The following is a 25,434-nucleotide window of genomic DNA, read 5'->3' as shown; positions in this document are numbered from 1 at the left end:
TAAGGAGAAGAACAGAAAAAGACAAAGTGACTGTCCTTATCTAGAACATTCAGAGTCAAGGTGGGGAAAAAAGTACTTAAATAAGGAAAAAATAACCTGCAGAACAATAGGTCTGACACAGGGGTCAATATCCCCTGAGGTAACAGTGGTAGAGGGGTACAGGCCATGGGCATCAACAGTTATAGATTAGGTATCACTGACCATGGCACTTTGGGTCTCCTGAAGTGAACAGGATTAATTCTTTCTTATAAGAGGGTCCTAGAGGAAAGGGTATAGGCTTTAAGTCAGCCAAACCTGGGTTTGAATCCCGATTTTGACCTACCCAGTGTGTGATGCTGGGTAAGTTACTTATCTCCTCTGAGTCTGTAAAATGAAAAGACTTACTGCACAGAGATGTTGTAGAGATTAAATAACATGCATTAAACACTAAGAAAATAGGGGCGCCTGGGTGGCTCAGTTGGTTAAGCGACTGCCTTCGGCTCAGGTCATGATCCTGGAGTCCCAGGATGGAGTCCCGCATCGGGCTCCCTGCTCAGCAGGGAGTCTGCTTCTCCCTCTGACCCTCCCCCCTCTCATGCTCTATCTCATTCTCTCTCTCAAATAAATAAATAAAATCTTTAAAAAAAAAAAAACAAAAAACACTAAGAAAATAGTAAAGTACTGCTTTTGCTATAGGGGCCACTGAGAAGCAGCAGCCATGGCTCTGCACGACTCTATGGCCAAGGGCCTCAACAAGGGCCACAAGGTGACTAAGAACATGAACAAACCAAAGTAAAGAAGCTGCTGCAGGCACCTCATCAAGCACATCAAGTTTGTGCGGACATGATATGAGAGGTGTGTGGCTTCACCCCATATGGCAGCATGCAACGGAGCTGCTCAAGGTCTCCAAGGACAAGCACACCTTCAAGTTCATCAAGAAAAGGATGGGGACACACATCTGTGCCAAGAGGAAGAGAAAGGAGCTGAGCAATGTCCTGGCAGCCATGACGAAAGCAGCAGCCAAGAAGGACTGAACCCCTCTCCTCTGTATGTAATAAAGCCTTTTTTGGAACTTGGGGGAAAAAAGAATATAGTAAAGTGTTACATTTAAGTTGTTAATATTATTACAAAATGGGAATGTGAGTACTCTGCAAAGAAGAATATTCAAAATATTTATGTATGGACAAGGAAGGGGCAAGGATACTGGGGCACCTGGGTGGCTCAGTCAGTTAAGCGTCTGTCTTTGGATCGGGTCATGATCCTGGGGTCCCGGGATCAAGGCCCGCATCGGACTCCTTGCTCTGTGGGGAGCCTGCTTCTCCCTCTCTCCCTTTCTCTCTCGCTCACTCTTTCTCTCAAATAAATAAAATATTAAAAAAAATAAAATAAAGGATAAAGTAGACAAAGTAGAGAAAAAGAGCCAATAAAGACTGAGTAGACAGTAAAAAAAAAAAAAAATCAAAAAAGTGTGGTATGACAGAAGCCACAAGGGAAGGGATGGTCAGTTGTACTGAATACCACTGAAAGGTTAAATAAGATAGGAAAAGAGAAGTAGTTAGTATGTTGTGCCAAACAGGTAGTTGGGAGTAGAAGTTTTTTAACTCTAGTTAAAAAGTAGTGAAGAAAAATTAATTTGAACATTTTACCCAGTGAAAAAATAAAATCTATAATCATTTCAAAACACATATTTTTCAATATATACCTTGCTGTGACCATATAATTTAAATCATCAACCTTTTCAAAATAAAAATCCTGATTTGAAATTTAAATAAATCTCTAGCATTTGGAAGATGCATACAATACCTGTTTCTCCAATCTCACAATTAAGCTACAAAAAAGCAAAAACAAACAAACAAAAAGCCCATAAAACATTCCTTACCATTAATTCGGGTGATGTGATCTCTCTGGGGCCCTGATATGGATCATCACTAGATGCAAATGAGGCAAGTATTGACAAACCATTGAAAACCTGTTGATAGTGCTCTCCAATACGTAGCAATAATTCATTATGCAATCCTTGGAAATCTTGCCTCAATAGACTCCCCAGTTCAATTTCTGTTTCATTCTAATCCAAAGATACATTAAAAAAATAGTAATAACAGGCTCTTAGAAGCAAGTATCTTGATTTTAACATACTATTAGTAAATCAGGAGTTTTAGATCATCTGACAAGATTTACTAATGGTATTTTTAAAAGGTATTAGAAAAGGATTTTAATCTCAGTTTCTCCCAGCAGGTCTCCCATGGGCTACAGGTAATGAAGAAAAGTGATTGGACTATTTTCAAATAAAATTTTAAAAAGGAAGTCCCAGTTTTCTTAAAATATTATCAACTCATTATTCTTAGATACATAATCCCTGGGAGAAAATATAGTATAGTGGCTTAGAGCAGTCTTTCTGGTCAAACTGTTTGAATTTAAATTCCAGCTTTGTCACTTATTACTTCTGCTGTGACCTGGACAAGTTACCTAATCTGACCTCTCTCTGCCTTAGCTTTCTCAATTATAAAATGGAAAAATAACAGCATCTTTATCTCATTGGATAACTAACGAGGACTAAGTGAAATGATCCATATAAATTGTTTAGTAAAGTTCTGACATGTAGGAAAATATTATTATCATTCTACCTCTACAATATAGATTTTCTTTCTCAAAATGAATAAACATACTCAATATTCAATAATTCTCATGTGGAAAGAAATCTATTGCTACCATATTTGAAACACATGAAATAAATTAACATCAGAGAAAACAGCAGTCACGTGTATGTATCTGACAGTTTCTCCTGTTCCTGCATAGTCTTGTATTTTTTCAAAGATATTGTCACGGGGGTGCCTGGCTGTCCCAGTCGTTTAAGTATCCAACTCTTGATTTCGGCTCAGGTAATGATCTCAGGGTCTTGGAATCGAGCCCCGCGCCCCACGTTGGACTCCACACTCAGCAGCGGGGAGTCTGCTTGTCCCTCTGCTCCGCCCCACTGCACATGCTTGCACGAACTCTCTCCCTCTCAAATAAATAAATAAAATCTTAAAAAAAAAAAGATTCTCTCTTCCTCTGTCCCTCCCCATGTGCGTTCGCTCTCTCTAAAAAAAAAATTAATTAAAAAAAAAATCATTGCTAGTATGACACCAAAAAAGAAGTATAAGCTATAATTTTAAATTTTAAAAAACAAGCAAAATACTGGGCCAAATTGTAATCAGAGCACTAAGTAACTAAACAAAACACTAGCATTATGCTATAGTTGAGATTGCCTCTTCCTGTAAATATAATTATTTGCATATCAGTCAACTTACAGCTCCAATCAAAAAATTCATTTTTTAAAAAAGATTTTATTTATTTATTTGAGAGAGAGAGAGAGAGTGAGCATGAGCGGGGAGGAGAAGGAGAAGCAGGCGAGGAGTGAGGAGTGAGCCCGATGCAGGGCTCAATCCCAGGAGCCCAGGACCTGAGCAGATATCGACTGAGCCATCAAGTGTCCCTCCAATCAAAAAATTCTAAAATGAGGGGCGCCTGGGTGACTCAGTCGTTAAGCATCTGCCTTCGGCTCAGGTCATGATCCCAGAGTCCTGGGATTGAGCCCCGCATTGGGCTCCCTGCTTGGCAGGAAGCCTGCTTCTCCCTCTCTCACTCCGTCTCTCTGTGAAATAAATAAAATCTTAAAAAAAAGAAAATTCTAAAATGAGGGGTGTCTGGTTGGCTCACTTGGAAGAACATGTGACTCTTGATCTTGAGGGTGTGAGTTAGGCCCCACAATGGGTGTTGAGACTACAAAAAAAAAAAAAAAAGCTAAAAAAAAAAATTCTAAAATGAAATGAGTTGAGAACCTGATCCACGAATGGATGATTATCATATGCCATTATGGTGAAATGATCAAAGAAAATAACAAATGAATAATTCTATTTAATATGCTCCTCTAGGCCCAAAATAAAGCTTATTTTGCATGATACTATTTGCACTTATATTACTCTAGAATAAGCTATAAATTACTCACTCTCCTTCCTACAATAATGTTACAACAGCTTCCCTATAATGCTAATTTAAATAAAAGAGTAAAATATACACAAACACACAATTACCTTCAGATAATGAAGGGCACGTTCTAACTCATCCTTGGAACAGGAACAGACCAAATGAGAAAAAATATATTTGAAGTTATTTATTAAAATCTCTCTACGATTGACATTTAATTGTTTTCCTAAAGTTCGAATGAGAGCAGAAGCTGCAGGGCTTGCTTTGGCAGCAAGGTCAGGTAGCAGAACTTGTAATGTCCTCTGAAAAAGAAACACTACAATTACTAAAAAGTACATTTGTCCAGGTAATAACATATTCACATAAGTTATGTGCAAAAATATTTTAAAATGCCAAACAAATCTGGAGTCCATATGTGACTTAAATTCAGATTTACCATTTATTCACTCAACAGATATTTACTGAGCATCTACTATGATTCAGGCACTACAGGTATAGAAGCAAAAAAATGGCCAAGGTCCCTGATAGCAGAGTTCACACTGTAGCTAATGTATACGCTAGTACATAAGTAAAGAAGATAACTTTTCATGAGTATGTGTTAAAGTATACTCATGCTCTTAGGCAGAATTTCCAAGTTTGATTTATTATTTGGGCTAACTTGGATTTAGACAACAAGCAAGAGTAACCGTAAATACAGTATTTTAAGTTGTTTTTTTTTTTAATTAAAAAGTTCATGCTTCAATATTAATAAAACCATTTTAACATACCATCCCAACATGGCAAAAAAAATCTGTTTTGATTTTGGTCTATTTCCTTTAAAATCTTATTCATTAAATATATATAAAATTCCAAACATAAAATGGTTGGCCTTTCATTTATTCATTCAACATGTATCTAAAAAACACCTACTACATGTCAGTCACTACACTAGGCACTGGAGACGTAATAGTAAACTAGCCTCAGGCCCTGCCCTCAGAGATGCTTATACCTTACTTGTTTAATACCTTTCAATTTAATATTGAAATGAAGCTATTTTAAGACTGATTTAACATAAGATAGTCTATAAAATATTAAAAATTATTATATTAATGGTTCGTTCTATAACCTAAATATTAGACATTTAGTTTCTTTTCAGGGTTTTGTTTAGTTTTGCTACTTGGAAAATGTTGCAATAAACACCTGCACTTTTGGTTCCCAGAGTGAAATTACTGAATGAAAAGATAAGAGTATCTTTATGATCCTTACTATAACTATCATATTTCCTTCCAGGATTTGACCAATTTACAAGCAATTTTAAGTTTGTTTAAAACACAGTAATATTGTAGGGAGAAATACTCAGTTCTGACAGTGTGAATCACTATTATAATTTATTAAGGATAATTATAACTTTGCCCTTGCGAGAAGGTAGTAAGATAATCTACTCCATCCATCTTTCAAATCTCAACCCTAATGACATTTCAAAGGCTTCCCAAACCACTCCATACTACAAACTCTGTAATCTGAATTCACAGGAGATCATATATATCAATAGTTTTGTACTATATTACTCTCCTTAGGGATAAAAATGATATAAGACTGTGCATTACCAATGGAACAAATCATAGCACTAAAGACATAAGGGCTCAGTCAACTGAATTAGTTAGCATTAATCAATTAGTATTAACTTTTCAGGATAACTAACCATATAAAGCAATAACTCAAATTAACATGAACTTAAATTTTATAACATATCAAAGTCAAAAGAAAACATGTAAATTTGAAAATCCAGGATCTATATGCTCCTCAATGTACTTGCCAGATTTTCCTTAAACAAGACTAGAATGGAATAAACACAAAATTGAAAACCTCAATTAAGTCAACTACACCTTGCAACTTACAGTAAGGAAACGATTAAGATCAGGAAAGTCAAAAACATTGGCAATTTCAGACAAGGTATTTAAAGCCATTTCTCTCTGGTGAGCCACATCTTGTTTCCTCATCTCAGCATTCTGGCATGGAGTACTAGGAAGTGCTGTCATCTGACTGGAATGGAGGGATTCTACTAAAAACTAGAGCAAAACAATTTGTTAATTTTCATACAAGGAAGGAAATTTAACAAATACTCTCTAACCTAACATAAAGAACATTATCAGTGCTCTAAACACATTACCTGAATTAGCTCATTTAATTTTTGTTTAACAACCTTAATGAGGTAGATTATGTCATAATCTCCCTTTTACAAATGGAGAAACCATGTTTAGTTAAGAAATTTAAATTTACACCACTAACAGGGCAAAGCCAGTATTTTAACATATCCTAACTTTTCAACCATGAATTGAATCAACCTTTTTAAAAACTAAGTGCCTTATCCACAATATTAAAAAAGTTTATCATCACTAAAAGGCTAAAAAAGCATTTCTTAATAGATCAACAACAGAGCATAATAAGTCAATATATTATCATAAGATGATTTTTCCCCTCCCATTTATAATATGTATCTCCAGACCAAGATCATAAAATGTAAAACTGGTAAGATCTAGGTTCTCCTATTAAATAAACTGAATACATCATTTAAAAAATATATCCTTTAAGGGCGCCTGGGTGGCTCAGTGGGTTAAATGTCCGCCTTCAGCTCAGGTCATGATTCTCAGGGTCCTGGGATCGAGCACCACATCGGTCTCCTTGCTCAGAGGGGAATCTGCTTCTCCCTGTGTCCCTCCCCCACTCATGTGTGTGCGTGCTCTCTCTCTCAAACAAATAAATAAAATTAAAAAAAAAATATATATATATATCCTTTAAAGCAAGACAAATAAAAAAACATATATATATGGCTTTTTTTTTCAAACTCTTGCAAAGTACTGCTATTTCCTATAGTCAAGGCCAATTCTGACTCTCACCTGACAGATGGGTTTCTTATACTGGCTGAAAAAGTTTTGCAGTTTAACACTCTTAGCTGCAACCAGAGCTCTGATTTCTGTATATGCTGCTCCAGAGACAGAAGCTGACTTCGATAATAAACAATGCAATAAATGCAAAAGTGCAAAAGGTACCAAATCTCCTTTTGCTGCCCTAAAATTAAAAAAAGTTATCATCAATGTCTCAAATATAAATGGAAATTCATAAAAAAATACATGTTAACACATTTCTTTCTATATCATATCTGTCCCACCACCATTTCTAACACAAAGCAAACAAAAAAGGAAGTATACAAATGCTGCCAAATATACCTTCCAATATCCCCTGTTGTAAGAATCAAGGTATCCTTCAACTCATTATTTCTTGAGATTTGAGCATGTGTATATGCTTCCTTCATTCTTAAGACAAAAAGCTAGAATAATAAAATTAACTAGTTAAAGAATTTTTTAGAGCCAGGTTAATGAAGATACAAATGTTTAAAAATAAAAACTATCAACCTCTTTTATAAATCCATCTTCAGAGTCCAAGGATTCCAATATATGCTTGATATTTCCACTAAAAGCCACTCTAACATCCTTGTCTGGATCTTCCATTAAATTTAATAAAGTTCCAAGAACTATTTTCACATCTGTTTCATCTTCTCTAAAATCAAGGTGCTTACAAAGATGATATAGATTATCTATGAAAGCTAAAGGGTGAGAGCATATAATACCTAATTTAACACATCAAATATCAAAGTTGTACAGTAAAAAAATCAATAAACAATTTACAAAGATTTCTAACTTGCTTTATAATGTCAATATTTAAATTAGAGCACACAGATTTGTGGAAGATTAAATTGAATACTTACAAATTTAAATTTACTTTATACTTAATAAAAGTTATAAATAATCTGAATCTAAAATAAATTCTAGATTTTTTTAAGTTATAAAATGACTAGTCACTTAGATTTTGTAGATCATATTTTACCAAGACAGACTTAAAAGCACATTTCACTAATCCGGGGTGCCTGGGTGGCTCAGTCAGTTAAGCATCTGACTCTTGATTTTGACTCAGGTCATGACCTCAGGGTTGTGAGATCGAGCCCCACATTGGGCTCCATGCTGGTGTGGAGCCTGACTGAGATTCTCCCTCCCTCTGTCCCTCTCCACCCTCTTAAAAAAAAGAAAAAAAGCACATTTCACTAATCCAAAGAACTGTGAACGGTTTTAAGGGCAATCTTAGCCTTACTGTTAATCTTACATTATAAGATTCAGGGAGCCCTAGAAACTACCTATTACATATTATCTTGAAAACTTGAGAACAAGTTGCAATTTACTACCCAAACAAATGGATCTTACAAGTATTTATGTAAATCTCATGCTCTCAACATACTCATATATTACCATTGGAAAAGTGGCTAAGAAGATACAGCCTATATATAGTCCTCAACTGGGCAAAGTATCTAATTATTTGAAGTTCTGAAGGTCCAAGATAGTGGCAGGGGACACATTAAGAAGGTCCCTGGTATCACTAAAGAGGATACAGAATACTGAACCTCATGATACTGAACTAAACACCAGGTATCCCCAAGTAAGCTATCATATCGAATGAGCATTTAAAAATCCAAAAATTACTTCCCTTGTTAGTTCTGTGATACAGTCTAATACCAGATATCCCATTTATAAGTAATCATTGTATCACCATTGAATCAAGCATGTCTAATTTTTTAAGGCTTCAAGCCTATTCTATCACTGATTTTAAAAAAAAGAGGTTAAAAAGGTTTTAAAGTAGGGTGCCTGGGTGGCTCAGTTGGTTAAATGTCTGCCTTCAGCTCAGGTCATGATGCTAGGGTCCTGGGATCAAGCTCCATGCCAGGCTCCCTGCTCATCAGGGAATCTGCTTTTCCTTCTCCCTTTGCCCCTCCCCCCGACTCGTACATGTGCTCTCTCTCTCAAATAAATAAATAAAATCTTTAAAAAAAAAAGGTTCTAAAGTATTAGATCATAACAAATCACTCACCAAGCTTCACTGGACTAGGTATTTTTTTTTTCAGTAGGAAAAGGAAAGGCTTGCAAACAGAAGCTTTTAGTTGAGAAGATGAACATTCGTGTTGAGAAGTGACTTTTAGCCTTTTACAGAAGAGGTCAATATGTCCATGTTCAGAGAAAGGTTCTGTTAAAGAACTTGTCAAATAAAACATGCCATGAAGCGTACACACAAGTTGACCAAGAATAGAGGCAAATTCTTTCTTGACAATGTCAGAATCATCTTTGACTTTATCTCTGGGGAGAAAAAAGAAAAGGTACTAACTAAACCTCATTTTATTTTGTGGTCTAAATAGTTTTGCTTAATTTGGGGCAAAAGTAATGGTAAGACAAAGCCTAGAAGGAAGAAAATTTAAATTCTAAAACTAAAATCAACACTTGCTCTATATAACCAGCAATATACATATATTTACATATAGTATGATTTTTCCAATCAAGTTATATATTCAAATTAAAATAATGATACATACATAAGAATCTTGGGCACTCTGTTACATGAATTCTGCTGCTGCAATAAGATAAAAAATCCATTAACACAACTAGCCCGGATTACTTCATGGGAGCTCTGTAGGGCCCAGCTATAAATTGCTGTTCTCCATTCAAGGAATATTCTTCTTGGAAACAACATTAGAAGAAACACACACCGTGACTGTGCCTGTGGTGCTGAAAAAATTAAGTCTATTAAACAAGATTTTTAAGTGTTAACTTTATTTATATATGTATACAAACATATTCATTTTATATATGTATTCATTCTTTGTTGTAAAGTAACATTTAAAATACATATAATATTTAATTAAAAGCTCCTTTTTCAAAAATAAAGCATGTGCACTGAAAAAGGTCTATGTACAATCTTACTGGATAACCAGAGAAATGCAACTAAAAATCACACCCATCAGAGAGCAAAAAAATAATTTCTTTTAGTTACCTCAACACTTTTTTTTTTGATAGCAAACATTTTAAAGTCTGACAAAGTGAGGATGTGAGACAATAGGAACTCTCATATTCCGCTAAGAGGAATGTAAACTGGAATGGCATCTTTGTAGAACAATGTTGCAGAATAGAGCAGGGGATGTGCAAATCCTACAATCTGTTCAATTTGTTACTTCTTAGAAATCTAACTCCTTTTTGAATTGTTAAAAATGTACTTCCTTATATGCAAACCATGAATCATGAAACACTACATCAAAAACTAATGATATGGGGCGCCTGGGTGGCTCAGTCGTTAAGCGTCTGCCTTCGGCTCAGGGCATGATCCCAGGGTCCTGGGATCGAGCCCCGCATCGGGCTCCCAGCTCTGCGGGGAAGCCTGCTTCTCCCTCTCCTACTCCCCCTGCTTGTGTTCCCTCTCTCGCTGTGTCTCTCCCTGTTAAATAAATAAATAAATAAAATCTTAAAAAAAAAAACAAAAAACTAATGATATAATATATGGTGATTAACATAATAAAATAAAATTTTAGAAAATGTACTTCCTCTTTTAATTATTGAAAAAAACAGCAACATGTTAGAAGTCCCACATAGAGATGAGTTAAACCACACACACAGAATTTTGTGACCACTTACAGTAGCTATCTGAAATCTTCTGGCTTAATGCTAAAAGATTAGTGGCAAATGTGGTCAACTTTAAAGAGCCATCATCAGAATGGGAATGAATCCATGGAAGTGAGAGCATTCCACATAAATCTTCCAGAATATGATCTTCAAAAGAAGTTTTCACTACAGAAACACACAACAGGTGATTAATTATATCTTTTTCCTTAATCATATTTACCTATATCTTTTTTTCAATAAAAATAAATGTCCTAAACATCAGGTGGAATTATAGCATTTAATAAACAAAAGGTTCTTAATATAGAGATGATGTTCTGAGGTCTGTGAACCCAAAGAAATTAAATGTGACTTTATAAAAATATGCATCCATGTATTTTTTAGAAGGATCAAAAGCATTCTTCAGAAATTCTCAAAAAAATTTTAATAGTTATAAATCATTTCTATTGGCTGAAAAAGAATAATAAATCAAAATATTACAGACAAATTTGGAACTTAGAAATTACTGAATTAATTACTGAATTATTGAAATAGAACTGAAATAGAACGAGAACTAAAATCAAGAAAAAACTGTTGGGTATTCCAAACATTTGTGCATTTAGGCCTCACGCAAAAGAGAGCCTATTTCTATACTGATGATCTTTAAAAGTTATTTTGTTCTACTGTTTATTTACACTCACCATGAATATAAATCAGAGCATCATATATTTTCACCACTTTATCAATAATTGCCTCCAGGTCAGGCTTCTGAACAGATTCTAACAAACTCCTACAGCTCTTAAGCACTTTTGTGTAAAAATCCAAAGACATCCAAGTTATCTCTACTGAAGGTTTCTTCTTACATTTCTGTTGACAGTCCTTGAAATTATGGCTGCAGCTAAAACATTTTTAAGACACAGAATTACAATGAATTTTGTTATTCCAACCTAATATTGAAGTAAGCCAAAAAAAACTGTGAGTATAAAACTAACATAAATTTAAACCAATTCAAAGTAAATATGCACATCAATTAGTATGACATTATTATTTTAAGTTCAAACTATTTATGTCAGTCTAAATCACTCTTAGGATTTGGTAATTAAAATTAATCTAGGATATTCAAATGTGGTATCACCAGGCTTAAAAATGACAGAAGATATCCCTGCATAATTATTAACTGCCTCAGTAAACCCTTTCTTAATAATAGAGGAGTAGACTGCAGGCTAATCAGCTATTTCTTCAAGTTGTCTCAAATTCCAAATTTAATGCAGCCTGAATTAATATAGTTTCTTTAAAATCTCCTTCATAACTTTTTACTGGCTAGTTATGAGTCAGAAAATAACAGAATAATAATGCAATATATGTTAAGAAAGAAAAAAAGAAGAAGAAGAATGTAGCAGGAGGGGAAGAATGAAGGGGGGGAAATCGGAGGGGTAGACGAACCATGAGAGACGATGGACTCTGAAAAACAAACTGAGGGTTCTAGAGGGGAGGGGGTTGGGAGGATGGGTTAGCCTGGTGATGGGTATTGAGGAGGGCACGTTCTGCATGGAGCACTGGGTGTTATCATGGAACACTATATCTAAAACTAATGATGTAATGTATGGGGATTAACATAACAATAAAAAAATTTTTTAAAAAAAGAAAAGAACAGAATAAATGATCATGTAAAAAACTAACTGAGCTTTGGTCTATAACTTGACAGTAAAAATAAGACTAAATCTTCAGAGAAGATTCACACTTGTTTCTTCTGATAGAATAATTAACCTAAATTAAGAATACCAAACTGAAAAGATAATTCTAACGAGTTCTAAATCCCTACTCTTATTATCAAAGGGAAATGTTCTTTTGACTAAATGTTTGACTAAAACATTGGCTTTTGAGTTATATAAAAATGTGCTCTGCTACTTTCTAATCATGTATACCCAGGAAAGTTAGTTTAGGCTTCAGACAAAAATAGTCTTGTTAGAGGAAGTAATCAAGAGGATGACCACCAGTTGACCCTCAAGCTGGACCCAGGCCATCAGAGGCTCCTCACCCCTTCCCCTGTCCTTGGAATGTACACTGTGCCTAAAGGTCCCACAGTGGGAGCTGTTCCAAGGACACAGCCTTGAGAGTAAGGTGTTGTTGAGACCATCTGGACTGAATACATGACTTAACCTCATTAAGTCCTCCAAATAAACCTCTAAGATTCTGGAAAGTGAGTTGAGAGATCAATTTATCTTTCACAGCTGCCTGAGACAAGCCTTGTAAGTAAGTTCCCTTATAAAACCTGTCACCTACCAATCTGGAGTGGTCTGCCTCTTTCTTCAGTCTCTCCTTGCCCTGTGCGTATAGGACCAATTTAGGAACCAATAAGCCTCAATTTCTCTAAGCCTCAATCTCTACTTTGTAAAGTAGGTATAACAGCATTTAACTTACAGAACTGTTATGAAGATTAAATAAAATATGTATAGTACTTAATACAGTACCTAGCATTTAGCAGGTGCTCAATAAAAAACAAATTATCTTTTCCATTTCACTGAAAAGTCTGTGTTCTAAGGTCACACAAATTGAGCAAATAATGAAGTCTCCTAAAGCAATAAAGCCAAATTTATTACAGACAACCCACACAAAAAATACAAGTTGTTTTACCAGTCCATGTTTTGATGAGAACAATGAACAGTACACAGAGCAGTCAGCTGTAGGACAACAGTGATTCCTTCTAAAGTTGCAATAACAGGATTCTTTAGACTACCATATTCAAGGAAAATCTGAAGGGACTCAGCTTTCTGTTTCAGGGCACTCCATAATATGCTCTTTTTGTTCATATCCACATGTTTAATTCTGTAATTAATTATAACCATAATATAAAGATATTCATATTTAATATAAACTTGGTTAATATAAAATTGGTTCAATTAAAACAACTTTCAGGGCTAACTGAAATATGGGAATTCTTTGATCACATTTGTTAACATATTTAAGTTTAACATATTTTAAATTGCTGATGAATATATAATCTCAGAGATTTTTTTTAAATACTAATAAGTTAAATTAGACAGGCAAATAAAAACTTAAAAAATCTTTTAAGTAACCATATGTAGTCATGTTATCTTTCACATTAGAATGGACTACAAGTATTAAATATTTTAAAGCATTCCCCTGACTACCTTTAAAAAGAACAACTGCTGTGTATTTAAGTCAAAGCACTTAACTAAAGGTGATTTTTAAAAGTGAATAAAGTTTTATTAAATGACTAAATACAAACTGAATGAAGGTCATACTCCTCAGTCTGTTTTGGTGGTCTTCTGGAAGAGTTTAGAGATGAGCTGAGTCGACGTCTTTTGGCTGATATTCCATCACTATCACTGCTGAGGTTTTCCTGTTGAACTTGGCATTGAACCTCAATGATTTCCATACTTTCCATTTTTAAGGCTGCATAAAGTGGGCCCAACAAATACTGAGAAAGTAAAAATAATTTCAAAAACTATGCCTTAGGAAATATGTTATTCAAAGACTGCAAAAATTCATTTGGTTATAAGTTTTCTATTAGGGTAAACTATTTTCAGAGTCTCATCTGGTAAAACAAAGACCTAAGTTAATCTATATAATTTCACAACCTATAAATAGACATATATATGATTCTGTATCTAGAACTATGGTTCTATAGTCCTAAAAGTCTTAAGACAAATTCTCTCTAACCTGTTTTTCCCTCTGTCAAAATGCTACAAAGAGGGGCGCCTGGGTGGCTCAGTTGGTTAAACATCTGCCTTCGGCTCAGGTCATGATCCTAGAGTCCTGGGATCAAGCCACACACTGGGTTCCCTCTGCCCCTCCCCCTGCTCCTACTTGCTCTCTCTCTCTCTCAAATAAGTAAATAAAATCTTTGTTTAAAAAATGCTACAAAGAAAAACTCTCTAAGGGAATTACTAACCTCTTTCATACTACAAATCCAGCAAGGTATAATATTTACTCAAGTTACTGTATATTTTATTGTACTGCCTGTCTCTCACAGCCTGCATAATTTGGCATGACTAGTACTATGTACCCACAGGTTTTCTAAACATGATTGAATATAACCTGTCAAAGATAAAATCTAGGTGAGTGCTTGAAGATTTTGCAATTAAGTTGATAACTGGTCCCCTTTTAATTAATAATGCACTAAACATGCTTATACTTCATAAATTCTATTTTAAAATATCCTATTCCATTGGCAGTTCATTACCAAATTAGAGAAATCCTTCTCAAATCAAAGTAAAAGTCCATAATAAGGAGCCAAAGTGGATTGTGAAAAAAACTCATTCCATTCTGAATATACGTTATTAAAGATATTCTATTTTCTCATTGTTATATCTTACATATATGCATACACTTACATTATAAACAAAATACATAATACTTACCAAGTAACCTTAAAAATGACTTACCTCTGCATCTACCTGAAATCCAAGCACATCCACAAGAACTCTACAAATGTTTCTCACATAAACCTTCCTGACTTGTAAAGCAGATTCATACCCAGCTGGCACATATTTAAGGAAATACTGCAGTAAGTGGCACAAAGCTGCTTTTAGCAAATCAGACTTAAGCTGCATAAGCACACCATCTTCAAACATGACACAGAGTTTTTCCAGCAGCATATTTAAATAGACAGGTTCAATATTTCTATAAGCTTCTGCTTCAAAGGGGAACAGTGTTTTTATCAGCTTTGATAATGGTTCTTCATAGAGTTTCAATTGGTCAGCATCCATTTCTACAAGATGTTTTAATAATCCCAAAAATGAGCTGAAGAAAGTGCTTGCTGGTTGTGCTGGTAATCCACCAAGCTCAAAGAGTTCAGTTAAAAGGCTAATTGCTAAGGATTTAATTTTTGGACTACCATACTCTAGCAGAACACAACCTATCCGCCAAAGAAAGAGTTCTTGCCTTCTAAAAAACACAATTGCAACAATACGAATAAGAACTGTTAATAAAATGACTTCAATAAATTCTAAATTTTGCATGTTCACCAACTGCAAAGGAGCTGGTTGTAAATATCCCATATGTTCATCTAGTTGACTTAAAAATCGGCTAACTACCACTGGCCATTCCACAAAGTGTCCCATTGCATTTTTTCTGTGGAGGTAAATCACATCTTCAAAAAGATGTAGTAATTCCTTTGTCAGTACTCCAAAAATTGCAGGGCTCTTGCTTTTAAAAAGAAATAATAATGAGCAGATAACTTCACAGATTTTCTTGTGTAACATATGACAGGATGGAGTTGCTGCAATCCGCAGAAGTCTTGTTATGATCCAATTACTGAATTCTTTGAAATAAAAAAAAAGATATTAAATAAGTACATCAGAAATGCTAACTAATTTGCTAAATCCTTGATGATTCATTTTTATTTTTTTAAGATTTTATTTATTTATTTGACAGAGAGACACAGCGAGAGAGGGAACACAAGCAGAGGAAGTGGGAGAGGGAGAAGCGGGCTCCCTGCCGCGGAACTCGATCCCAGGACCCTGGGATCATGACCTGAGCCGAATGTAGATGCTTAACCGAATGAGCCACCCAAGTGTCCTGATTCATTTTTAAAGTAAAACACTAACAAAATAGTCTCAAACATTCTCTACACAATGGAAATATGGTAATTTAGTACCAATTTTGGAGTCAAAGTCTTAACTTTCCACTTACGAGTTGTGTGAATTTTTCATCTCTAAACCTTGGTAACTTCATCTATAAGAAGGAAATAATGAGGGCTACCATGAGGATCAAGTATGATAATATACGTGAAATTCTCAGCATAGTGCTTGAAGTTCAACAAATGGTTACTATTATCATTCCTTCAACAAATATTTATTGAGTGCCAACTCTGCCCCAAGCGCACAAAAACAAATCAGTCATAGTCCTCATGAATCTTATATAGTTTCTCAAACTTAAAAGATACATTTTATATCATGACCCAGTCTACATATGCATATTTATTTTATTTAAATATATGAAACAAACGTTTCATGAAAAAGTATTTATTACATGCAATGTATTATGGTATTTTCTAGTCTATTATATTTTATATTCATAACCTACTAACCGGTTGTGACCTGTTGTTTAAAAAAGTGTGTCAAAGGGGCACCTGGGTGGCTCAGTCAGTTAAGCGTCTGCCTTCGGCTCAGGTCATGATCCCAGGGTCCTGGGATCAAGCCCCGCATGGGGTTCCTTGCTCAGCGAGGAGTCTGCTTCTCCCTCCCCTCCTGACCCTCCCCCCTGCTAGTGCTCTCTCTCAAATGAATAAAAAAATCTTTAAAAAAATAAAATAAAAAAGTGTGTCAAAGAATACAAACAGGTATTTATAATCCAGCTTAGTAACCACTATGATAAAAGAAATGCAGAACACAGTACAAACAGAGCATAAAGAAGGAACAACTAAGCCAGTGCTAGGGCAGGCAGTCAGGAGTTCTGGTCAGAAATTAGACAATAAGGAAATACAATGAGTAAAAGCATGGATTTTCCAATAAAACTTTGTTTACAAAAACAGGCAGCCAGCCCATGGGCCACAGATTGCTAATGCCTGATCTAGAAGAGATTATCAAAAACAGAAAAAAGAAAACTGCTCATGTGTTCAATGGCAAATAAATTTGATTATTTCTGTTCCATCCTGGGTACCTACTTCATAACAAAAGAAAACAATAAAGATGCATAAAACAAAACTAACCATTACCATTTTGCTCCCTTAAATTAGAGCAAATCTGATGAAAATATGTATAAAATGTATGTTATATTTCAGAAGAGCAGAAGAGGTAGATTTCATAAAACCAATTGCAAATGAATGCACAAGTAGCAGGACTTACCAATACAACTGCCTTTGGCCTCATTTTGCCCTTGGCTTCCATTCACATTTACAAACATAAGTGGGGAGGACTTCATTATATGCTGGATGAAATCAAGCAACATCACAGAGGTTGGCTGAGAGTCAGTTTTCTTTACAAGTTCTAGAGCAACTAAAATGATAAAAGATTCATTTTAAAGAGTCATGACAAATTAGATGGCAGGCCTTTTGTTAAAAAACTAGACTTTGGTGACCAGAACTGTGTCCAGTATAGTATCCATGATAAATTGATGGGACTAAACTCTACAATCCTATCTAATTTTAAATGTTTAATAAACATGTACATTCATCTATTATACACCCATTCACCAAATATAGATTAAAGGCCTACAATGTGCTTGGCACTGTACTAAAATCTGAGTGGGGAAAAAAACTTCACCTGATTAGGTGAGAGAATCAGACAAACTAATAATTATAATATGGTATGTTAACTGCACCAATCCACAATAGAGGAAGCAAGTGTCTGCGAAGATGCTGTGAAGGAACTGATTCCTAGATGATGAGAATTTGGTCAGAGAAGGGAAGGGCAAGTGGTCTAAACAGGGACAGTACCATATGAAAACACATCTTGCAAGTATTCAGTAGTCCTTTGTTATTTTTCAGCAACTCTTAATTTCATAGATTGAAAAAAGGCTGACTATTTTAAGTCATAATATCTGTGCCAAATTTGGAAGTAAGTTTATATACTATGAGCCAAATGCTATGCTATATTACCCCTTCCATGTAATTTTAACAGATAATGACAAATGTGACACCATCTTGCCAAGTTGGTAATATTTGTCTTTTAAATTGCCACAAACAGGAAACAGTTGCTTCAACAACTCACAAGATCTTATTACCTCCCACAAAGTCACCAACTCTTAGAGTTTTTAAATGGCATTTGTTTCTCAACTACTAATGTAAGACCTAGCTAAAACAGGGTCCACATCATTTCTAATGGCCAACTATTTTTTATCTATTCTAATAGCTTATATCAAAGAATGCCATAGCAAGCAGCAGAAAATCTAGATAACAAGCAGGAAAACAGAATTACTTTAAATGCCTAAATCACATTATGTAATAAGTTAATACTGTAAACAAGTTGCTTGAAAATAGTAACTACCATAAATACTAACTTTACATTTAAAACTACATGGAGAAAAATGCTAGCATAATGCTGTATATATGGAAAAGAAAACAATTTAATTCATAAAATTTATATAAGAAATAACTGTTTCTTACCAACATTTACATCTGTAAGTATTCGGTCAATGAACTGACATAAAATTTGTCTTGGCTTCTGTACAACTGTATTATAGTCCTCTGGACTGGCACTAAAATACAAATAAAAAGTTTTTAAGCCTTAAAGAGACTCACAATTTCATTTGTAAAAAATTCTCGAAATTTGAATTTATCAAATGTATTTAGTTTTAATGTTAACATTCATTGTATCCTTCTGTTTAAAAATGAAAGAAAAATTTAAATACACATTACTGATTTAGAAGGAAAAAAACATGCTAAATGACACCAGAGGCACCCAATATGCAAAATCTAGACCTGCCCTGCCCAATATAGTAGCCATTATTTATGTAGCTATCGAGCACTTGAAACGTGGTTAGTCCAAATTGAAATGTGCTTTAAGTATAAAATATACATTGGATTTTAAATATTTGGTACCAGAATATCTCATTAATAATTTTATATTAATTACATGTAGAAATGATATCTAGAGATACTGAGTTATATAAAATATATTATTGAAAATTACTTTCACTTATTTTCTTTTTACTTTTTGTCATGTGGCTACTAGAAAAAATTTTTTAAAAGATTTTATTTATTTATTTGACACAGAGAGAGAGACAGTGAGAGCAGGAACACAAGCAGGGGGAGTGGGAGAGGAAGAAGCAGGCTTCCCACCGAGCAGGGAGCCCGATGCAGAGCTCGATCCCAGGACCCTGGGATGATGACCTGAGCCGAATGTAGATGCTTAACCGAATTAGCCATCCAGGCGCCCCTAGAAAATTTTTAATTATACATGTGGCTTGCATTTTATTCATATTGAGCAGTGTTGACCTAGACTTTTGGAAAATCTACAGAACACAGTTTCTTCAACAAATGAATTAAGGGGAAAAAAAAGAGGAGAAACCTATAACAAAGACTTAAGAGCCATATCAATCAATTACAATCTATGATCCTACAATGGATTCTGATTAAAAAAAAAAAACTAAAAAAAGCAAAACAAAACAAAACAAACAAAAATAAACTATTAGCAAACTGTATATGACAATTGGGAAAATTTAAACACAGGCTAGATATTTGATGTTATTAAGAAATCATTCTTAGGTGTGATAATGGTACTATGGTATGTTTAAAAAGTCTTTATCCTTTATAGATAAATATTGATATTTATAGATGAAATGATGTCTCAAATTTGCTTCTAAGTAATCTGAGTTGAGAGGAAGAAGGCCATGAATTGATAATTATCAGGTTAAATGGGCAACTGATATACCATTTTCCCTTCTTTTGGATGTCTGAAATTTTCCACAATGAAAATTCAATAAAATATTAGGGAAAATTACATGTATTGAGTATTGGGACCAATCAAGAAAAGTAAATATTAAGAGAAGATATAATAATTAAGCAGAGCAATTGTATCTTAGAATCCTGAATGAATTGAACTTAAGCTCCATGATTTGGTATAAACCAGCACAGAATTGAATGTATGAATATAGTAGAAAGTCTGTATTCTAACACACAGGATGAGGAATTATACAGTCATTCATATAAACAACCACCATTTATTGAGCACCTATAATGTGCCATACTAAATACCAGAAACTACTGCTGGGGGAGGTGAAAGACAAGTTAGTGGAGGAGACTGGTTAAGTCAACCTAGGCCTCTATCCAGGGTGGATTGTGAGCCCATTCACCAAAAGAGTTAACACAGGAGGAAGCACAGGTCTGGGGAGAAAAACAAAACCAGTTTTAGAAATACTGAATTTAAGGTCTCAAGGGAACAACTAAGTGGGATGCACAAAAAGACTGCTGGAATTAAAGTTCTAGTCCTTGAGGGGTTCCTGGCTGGCTCAGTCAGTAGAGCATGTGAGGCTTGATCTCCAGGTGGTAAATTCAAGCCCCACGTTGGGCGTAGAGTTTACAGAAAAAAAATTTTTTTTAAAGCTCTAGTCCTCAAGAAATATCTAGCCTAGAAATATAGATTAAATTATCATTATATAACAATACCTATCAAACAAGGCTAAACACATTGTCTGCATTATTGCATATTTCACAAACAGTATGATACGGATATTAAACCCTAATTTGCATATGAGGAGGCTGACATTCATGGAAATTATATAATCTACCACTATTATAGCTAGTGGTAGTGGAAGCCTTGAAAATTAGTGCAATATAAGAAGTAATAAGGAAGCCAAAGAGAGAACCCCAGGTTAAAGTTAAAGGGGCTATGAAGGAGAAAGGGAAAGAGCCAGAAAAACAAAAAGAAAAACCTTAAGAAGCGTGTTCTAAAACCAAGGTTAGAATTTCGAGGAGGGAGCTCTAGACAGGATCAAATTAAATTTGTTAAAATGTCCTTTGAATATATTTTTTATTATGGTCAAATATACTTAACATAAAATTTATTTTAACCATTTTAAGTGTACAGTTCGTGGCATTTAGTATATTCACATTATTCTACACCATCACCACCATCTCCAGAACATTTTTATCTTCTCAAGCTGGAACTACTAAGTTACTGAAATTAACAAATACTGACAAGTAATATAAACCCTAGGTATATAGAATCAAAGACCAAGTAGTTACATTTGTACATGAAAGTGAAAAAAACTTGGTGCTATTTATCTTATTATTTAAACCAGCCTTGGCCCATAGAAATAATGCAAGTCACATGTGCGATTCAAATTTTTCTAAGTAGCCACATTCAGAATAGAAAGAAACAGCAATTTTCATCATAACAACATATACAAAATATTATTTGAACATGTAATCCATATTAAAATTATTAAAGACTGTTTTACCTCCATTTTTTTTTTGACACTAACTCTTTGAAACCCAGTCTGTATCTCACATTTACAGAACATCTCAATTTAGACAAGCCGTAGTGGCTACATTTGGCTAGTGGCTACCATATTATATGACATCACAGATTTAAATATAACAAAAAATTTTAAAAGTCTAAAATTACAAGGTAACATCAATTGCTTTAGACAAAGTCAAGAGAGTTTGTCTTTATAAACCAAGTGTAATTTGGTAAGTATCATTTAGAAATCTGAAATGAGGAGGTGTATTGGGAGAGGAATTAGGACTGTGGGTGGTGGTGAGTTTTCTACAAAGTATAATTTTCTATAAAGACAATTTATATCATTTTTATCAAAATTTTTGACACAAAATCAATTTGTGCCATTTTTATCAAAAAAAATTTTTAAGTAGGCTCCCCGTCCAACGTGGGGCAAGAACTCACAATCCCAAAATCAAGTCACACACTCTATCAACTCAGCCAGTCAGGCGCCCCATTTCTATTCAGTTTTTTTAAAAGGTGAATTGATTATCATTCATTAGATGTACTACTGGAATACTCACTCATGGGAGAGTGGGCATTTCTTTTTATACAACCTCTATTTTAGAACTGACCTAAGAGGGTATACTTAGGAGGAAATTTAGTATCACCTGAAGGTTGGATACATTAGCAAATACTTGATTACCTCCTCTGGGACAAGCATGAAATACCAGGTTAACGAAGATATCATGCATCAACCCTAAAAATATTTGTAGATTAAAAGTTAAAAAAGTAAACAGGTAATTTTAACACAGCAGGGTTAAGTATTAATAGAGCCAAGACAGAGCACAAGAGGGACAGAGCCCTGAGCAGAGCTTATCAGTCCAGGCTCCCTGAAGGAAGTGATACAAAGCTAAGTCCCTAAAGGGCTAGGCAGGTAAAATAAGGGAAAGGAGGAAGTATTCCAAGCAGAGGAAACAGCATGTGCAAAGGCTCAGGAACAAGAACATGGGCTGCTCTAGAAACTGTTAAGGAATTCTATATGGCTAAAAAAGAGGGAGGCAGTAATTGGACATGAAGCTGAAGAAAAACTGTAAGGTCAAAGCTCAAAGAACCAACTAAAGAGTCTGAATTTTGTACTGAAGGCAATGAGACATTGAAAGGTGCTAAGTAGGAGAGTGAAGGGTAAATGTTCTTGAATTCAATTATGTTATTTCCCTGTTTAAAACATTCCTATGGTTTCCCACTGCACTTAAATCTAATTCCTTATTCTGGTCTATAAGGTACTAAAGGACCTGGCCCATGGCTACTCCTCCACCCTTAACTCACACCAGTCCCTTCTTTGCTTCCTATGGTTTCACCTTTCTTCCTATTTTTTTAAATAGTAGGCTCTGGCGCCTGGGTGGCTCAGTTGGTTAAGCGACTGCCTTCGGCTCAGGTCATGATCCTGGAGTCCCGGGATCGAGTCCCGCATCGGGCTCCCTGCTGAGCAGGGAGTCTGCTTCTCCCTCTCCCGCTCCCCCCTCTTGTGCTCTCTCTCTCTCTCTCTCACTCTCTCTCTCAAATAAATAAATAAAATCTTTAAATAAATAAATAAATAAATAAATAAATAAATAGTAGGCTCATTCCCACCTAGAGACCCTTAAAGCTCCCATTCAATCTCAAGACACTTCTCCCAGTTTCACATGACTGGCTTCTCACCATTCAAATTTCCTCTAGTGGTTAATGTTGATGCTTCCCAGGCTTTCATCTCCCTCCCATTGCCCCATTTAATATTTTAATAGCGACTATCATTATCTGAAAGTATCTTGTGATTACAAAGTAATGTTAAACAGGAAGGTGAGACAAGGCCTTTCCGAAATGACATCTGAATGGAACCAGTCTGTTCAGAGAGAAGAAACAACAAGGTGCAAAGGACTGAAGGCAGGAATGACCTTGATGCATACGAAAAATAAGGCCAATGTCACTGGAGCAGCGTAAGGAAAGGATATGTGGCTTTGAGGTCAGAGGCAGGCAGAGGCGAGATTATGCAGGACCTTAGAGGCCTTGGGAGAAGTTTGGATTTTATCCTAAGTGTGCTGGAAAACTAACAGAAGGTTTTAAACAGAGGAGCAATGCTATATAATCTACAATATAATTTAAAGCTGTTAAAATCATCTTGGTTGCTGAATGAGAAATCCATTTTAAGTGGGTAAAATGGAAATGGAGAGATTAGCTGAGAGGTTACAGTAACAGTCTAGATAAGAAATTATAAGAATAGCAGTGGAGACGGTGAGAAATATTAAATGTAGGATTGTCAGGACTTGCTGATAGATTATTAAGGGATAAGGGAAAGAATCAAGAATAACCCCTAGGCTTTTGGTTGGTACATTTACAACAACCTGGGGAAGGACAGTAAAGACAGTAAATCAAGAGTTCTGCTTTGGATGTTAATTTTCATTTCAGGTATAGATGTTCAACAGTAAGCAACCTAATAATATCTCTGGGTAGAGATATAAATTTGGGAGTTGTCAGCATATAGATGATATTTAAAGACAAGGGACTAGATGAAGTTATTTAGGAAGAGAGTAGAGATGAAAAGAGGACAAAGGATATAGCAAAAGCACATGGGGAGTCAAGAATGATTCCTACATTTCTGGTTTGGAAAAATGACTGAACATGGTATCATTTACTGAGATATCCCTACCTCAGTGAATGGGAGGGGAAAAAAATTGGGGAGGGGGGATATGAGGAGAAGTTGTATTGGCTATGTTGAGCCTTTTTTTTTTTTTGAGAGCACTGGAGTTTTGGGGGGAGAGAGAGAAAGAATCTCTAGCAGACCCCCCGCTGAGTGGGGAGCCTGACATAGGGCTCAATCTCATGACCCTAAGATCATGACCTGAGCCAAAATCAAGAGGCAGACACTTAACCAACTGAGCTACCCAGGTGCCCAGCTATGTTGAGTCTTAATGGCATATGGGAAACCCAGCTAAAACTGTCAGTATACAGTCGCATAAATATTCTATAGGAAATGGATGTGGTTTGGAGAAACATATTTGCAATCATCAAATAGATGGCAGTTGAAGGCAGAAGTGGATGGGATCACCCTGAAAGACTATGCAGAGAAAAGAGTGCTAATAGCAAAAAACAGAAGCAAAATTTATTACTGAAACAGAAGAGCCCACACATTAGAACAGTTAACATCTCACTCTTTTCAGAATCGAATTGCCAGTCAATTAATGAAAAAAAAAGGGGGGGGGGGAGAAAAGGACTTGATGCCTTGAATCTGAAACCCAGCTCTGATAACTGCTATCTCTTTGACTTTGGTTCTTTAATTTCTGTGACTCACTTTATTACTGAATGGTGATAAAATGTACTCCATTCTACATCATGGAGATACTGTGAGACTGAATAGGCTTGCATGAAGCAGTTTTAGTAAGAAACTCATGACAGTTAAAAACTATTATTATACAATTCTCTATGGGTCAATTTTTTTGGTTCTTTCCCTTAGAATATCCACAATTAAATGAAATGAAAGGTAACATAAGCTCTGGTGATGTAAGAGACTATAAATAAATCCAAGATACTATTATTTTTACTAACAAGTCTCATAAAGGAAGAAAAAAGAGGGAAGAAAAGTATTAATTAGTTAATTCTACATTAAAACAAGATGGGAAAAAAAATATTAGCTTCACATTGAGCCTGAAAGACGAAATCTGTACATCAATTTTCTAAAATGAGCATGTGTATTCACGTTACTTTATAAAATGTTAACACAGGGGCACCTGGGTGGCTCAGTTGGTTAAGCGGCTGCTTTCGGCTGGGGTCAGGATCCCAGAGTCCTGGGATCGAGTCCCGCATCGGGCTCCCTGCTCAGCGGGGAGCCTGCTTCTCCCTCTCCCTGCCTCTCTGCCTACTTGTGCTCTCTCTCTCTCTGTCAAATAAATAAAATCTTTAAAAAAATAAAATAAAATAAAATGTTAACACAAAGTATGCTTGCAACATTCATGAAAAGTGAAAAAAACACAAAAACAGAAAAATTCAGTTAAGACAAGTGTGGTTCCTTCATTTATCCTCTTATTTATGTGATTGAGTAAGACTAAATATCCTTGTATGGCCAACAAGTGGAGATGAACACAACTGCACTGCAAAAAGAAAGGAATTAAATATCCCATGGATATTATATATATATATATATATATATATATATATATATA

General features: G+C 35.1%; 1 protein-coding gene and 1 pseudogene across 2 annotated transcripts in view; one reads left to right on the top strand and one right to left on the bottom strand.

Annotated features, from left to right (window-relative positions):
- ATR (ATR serine/threonine kinase) overlaps window positions 1-25,434 on the bottom strand; it is a 97,399-nt gene that overhangs the window by 70,501 nt on the left and 1,464 nt on the right. For both annotated transcript variants that reach the window (XM_032408540.1, XM_032408541.1), the window contains exons 2-16: window positions 18,466-18,557; window positions 17,207-17,356; window positions 14,804-15,681; window positions 13,661-13,836; window positions 13,029-13,220; window positions 11,096-11,292; window positions 10,431-10,583; window positions 9,338-9,530; window positions 8,842-9,104; window positions 7,338-7,528; window positions 7,152-7,252; window positions 6,822-6,993; window positions 5,823-5,993; window positions 4,053-4,247; window positions 1,859-2,044 (exon numbers count right to left, since the gene is read on the bottom strand). In XM_032408540.1, the coding sequence (XP_032264431.1) occupies window positions 1,859-2,044; window positions 4,053-4,247; window positions 5,823-5,993; window positions 6,822-6,993; window positions 7,152-7,252; window positions 7,338-7,528; window positions 8,842-9,104; window positions 9,338-9,530; window positions 10,431-10,583; window positions 11,096-11,292; window positions 13,029-13,220; window positions 13,661-13,836; window positions 14,804-15,681; window positions 17,207-17,356; window positions 18,466-18,557 (3,310 nt within the window). The remainder of the gene's footprint in view (window positions 1-1,858; window positions 2,045-4,052; window positions 4,248-5,822; window positions 5,994-6,821; window positions 6,994-7,151; window positions 7,253-7,337; window positions 7,529-8,841; window positions 9,105-9,337; window positions 9,531-10,430; window positions 10,584-11,095; window positions 11,293-13,028; window positions 13,221-13,660; window positions 13,837-14,803; window positions 15,682-17,206; window positions 17,357-18,465; window positions 18,558-25,434) is intronic.
- LOC116634971 lies at window positions 667-1,041 on the top strand (annotated as a pseudogene).

This window comes from Phoca vitulina, unplaced genomic scaffold, assembly GCF_004348235.1.
Source record: "Phoca vitulina isolate PV1807 unplaced genomic scaffold, GSC_HSeal_1.0 scaffold10, whole genome shotgun sequence".
NCBI classification, from domain to species: Eukaryota; Metazoa; Chordata; class Mammalia; order Carnivora; family Phocidae; genus Phoca; species Phoca vitulina.
The sequence above is the reverse complement of the archived record's forward strand: the minus strand, read 5'-3'. Positions and strand labels throughout refer to the sequence as shown.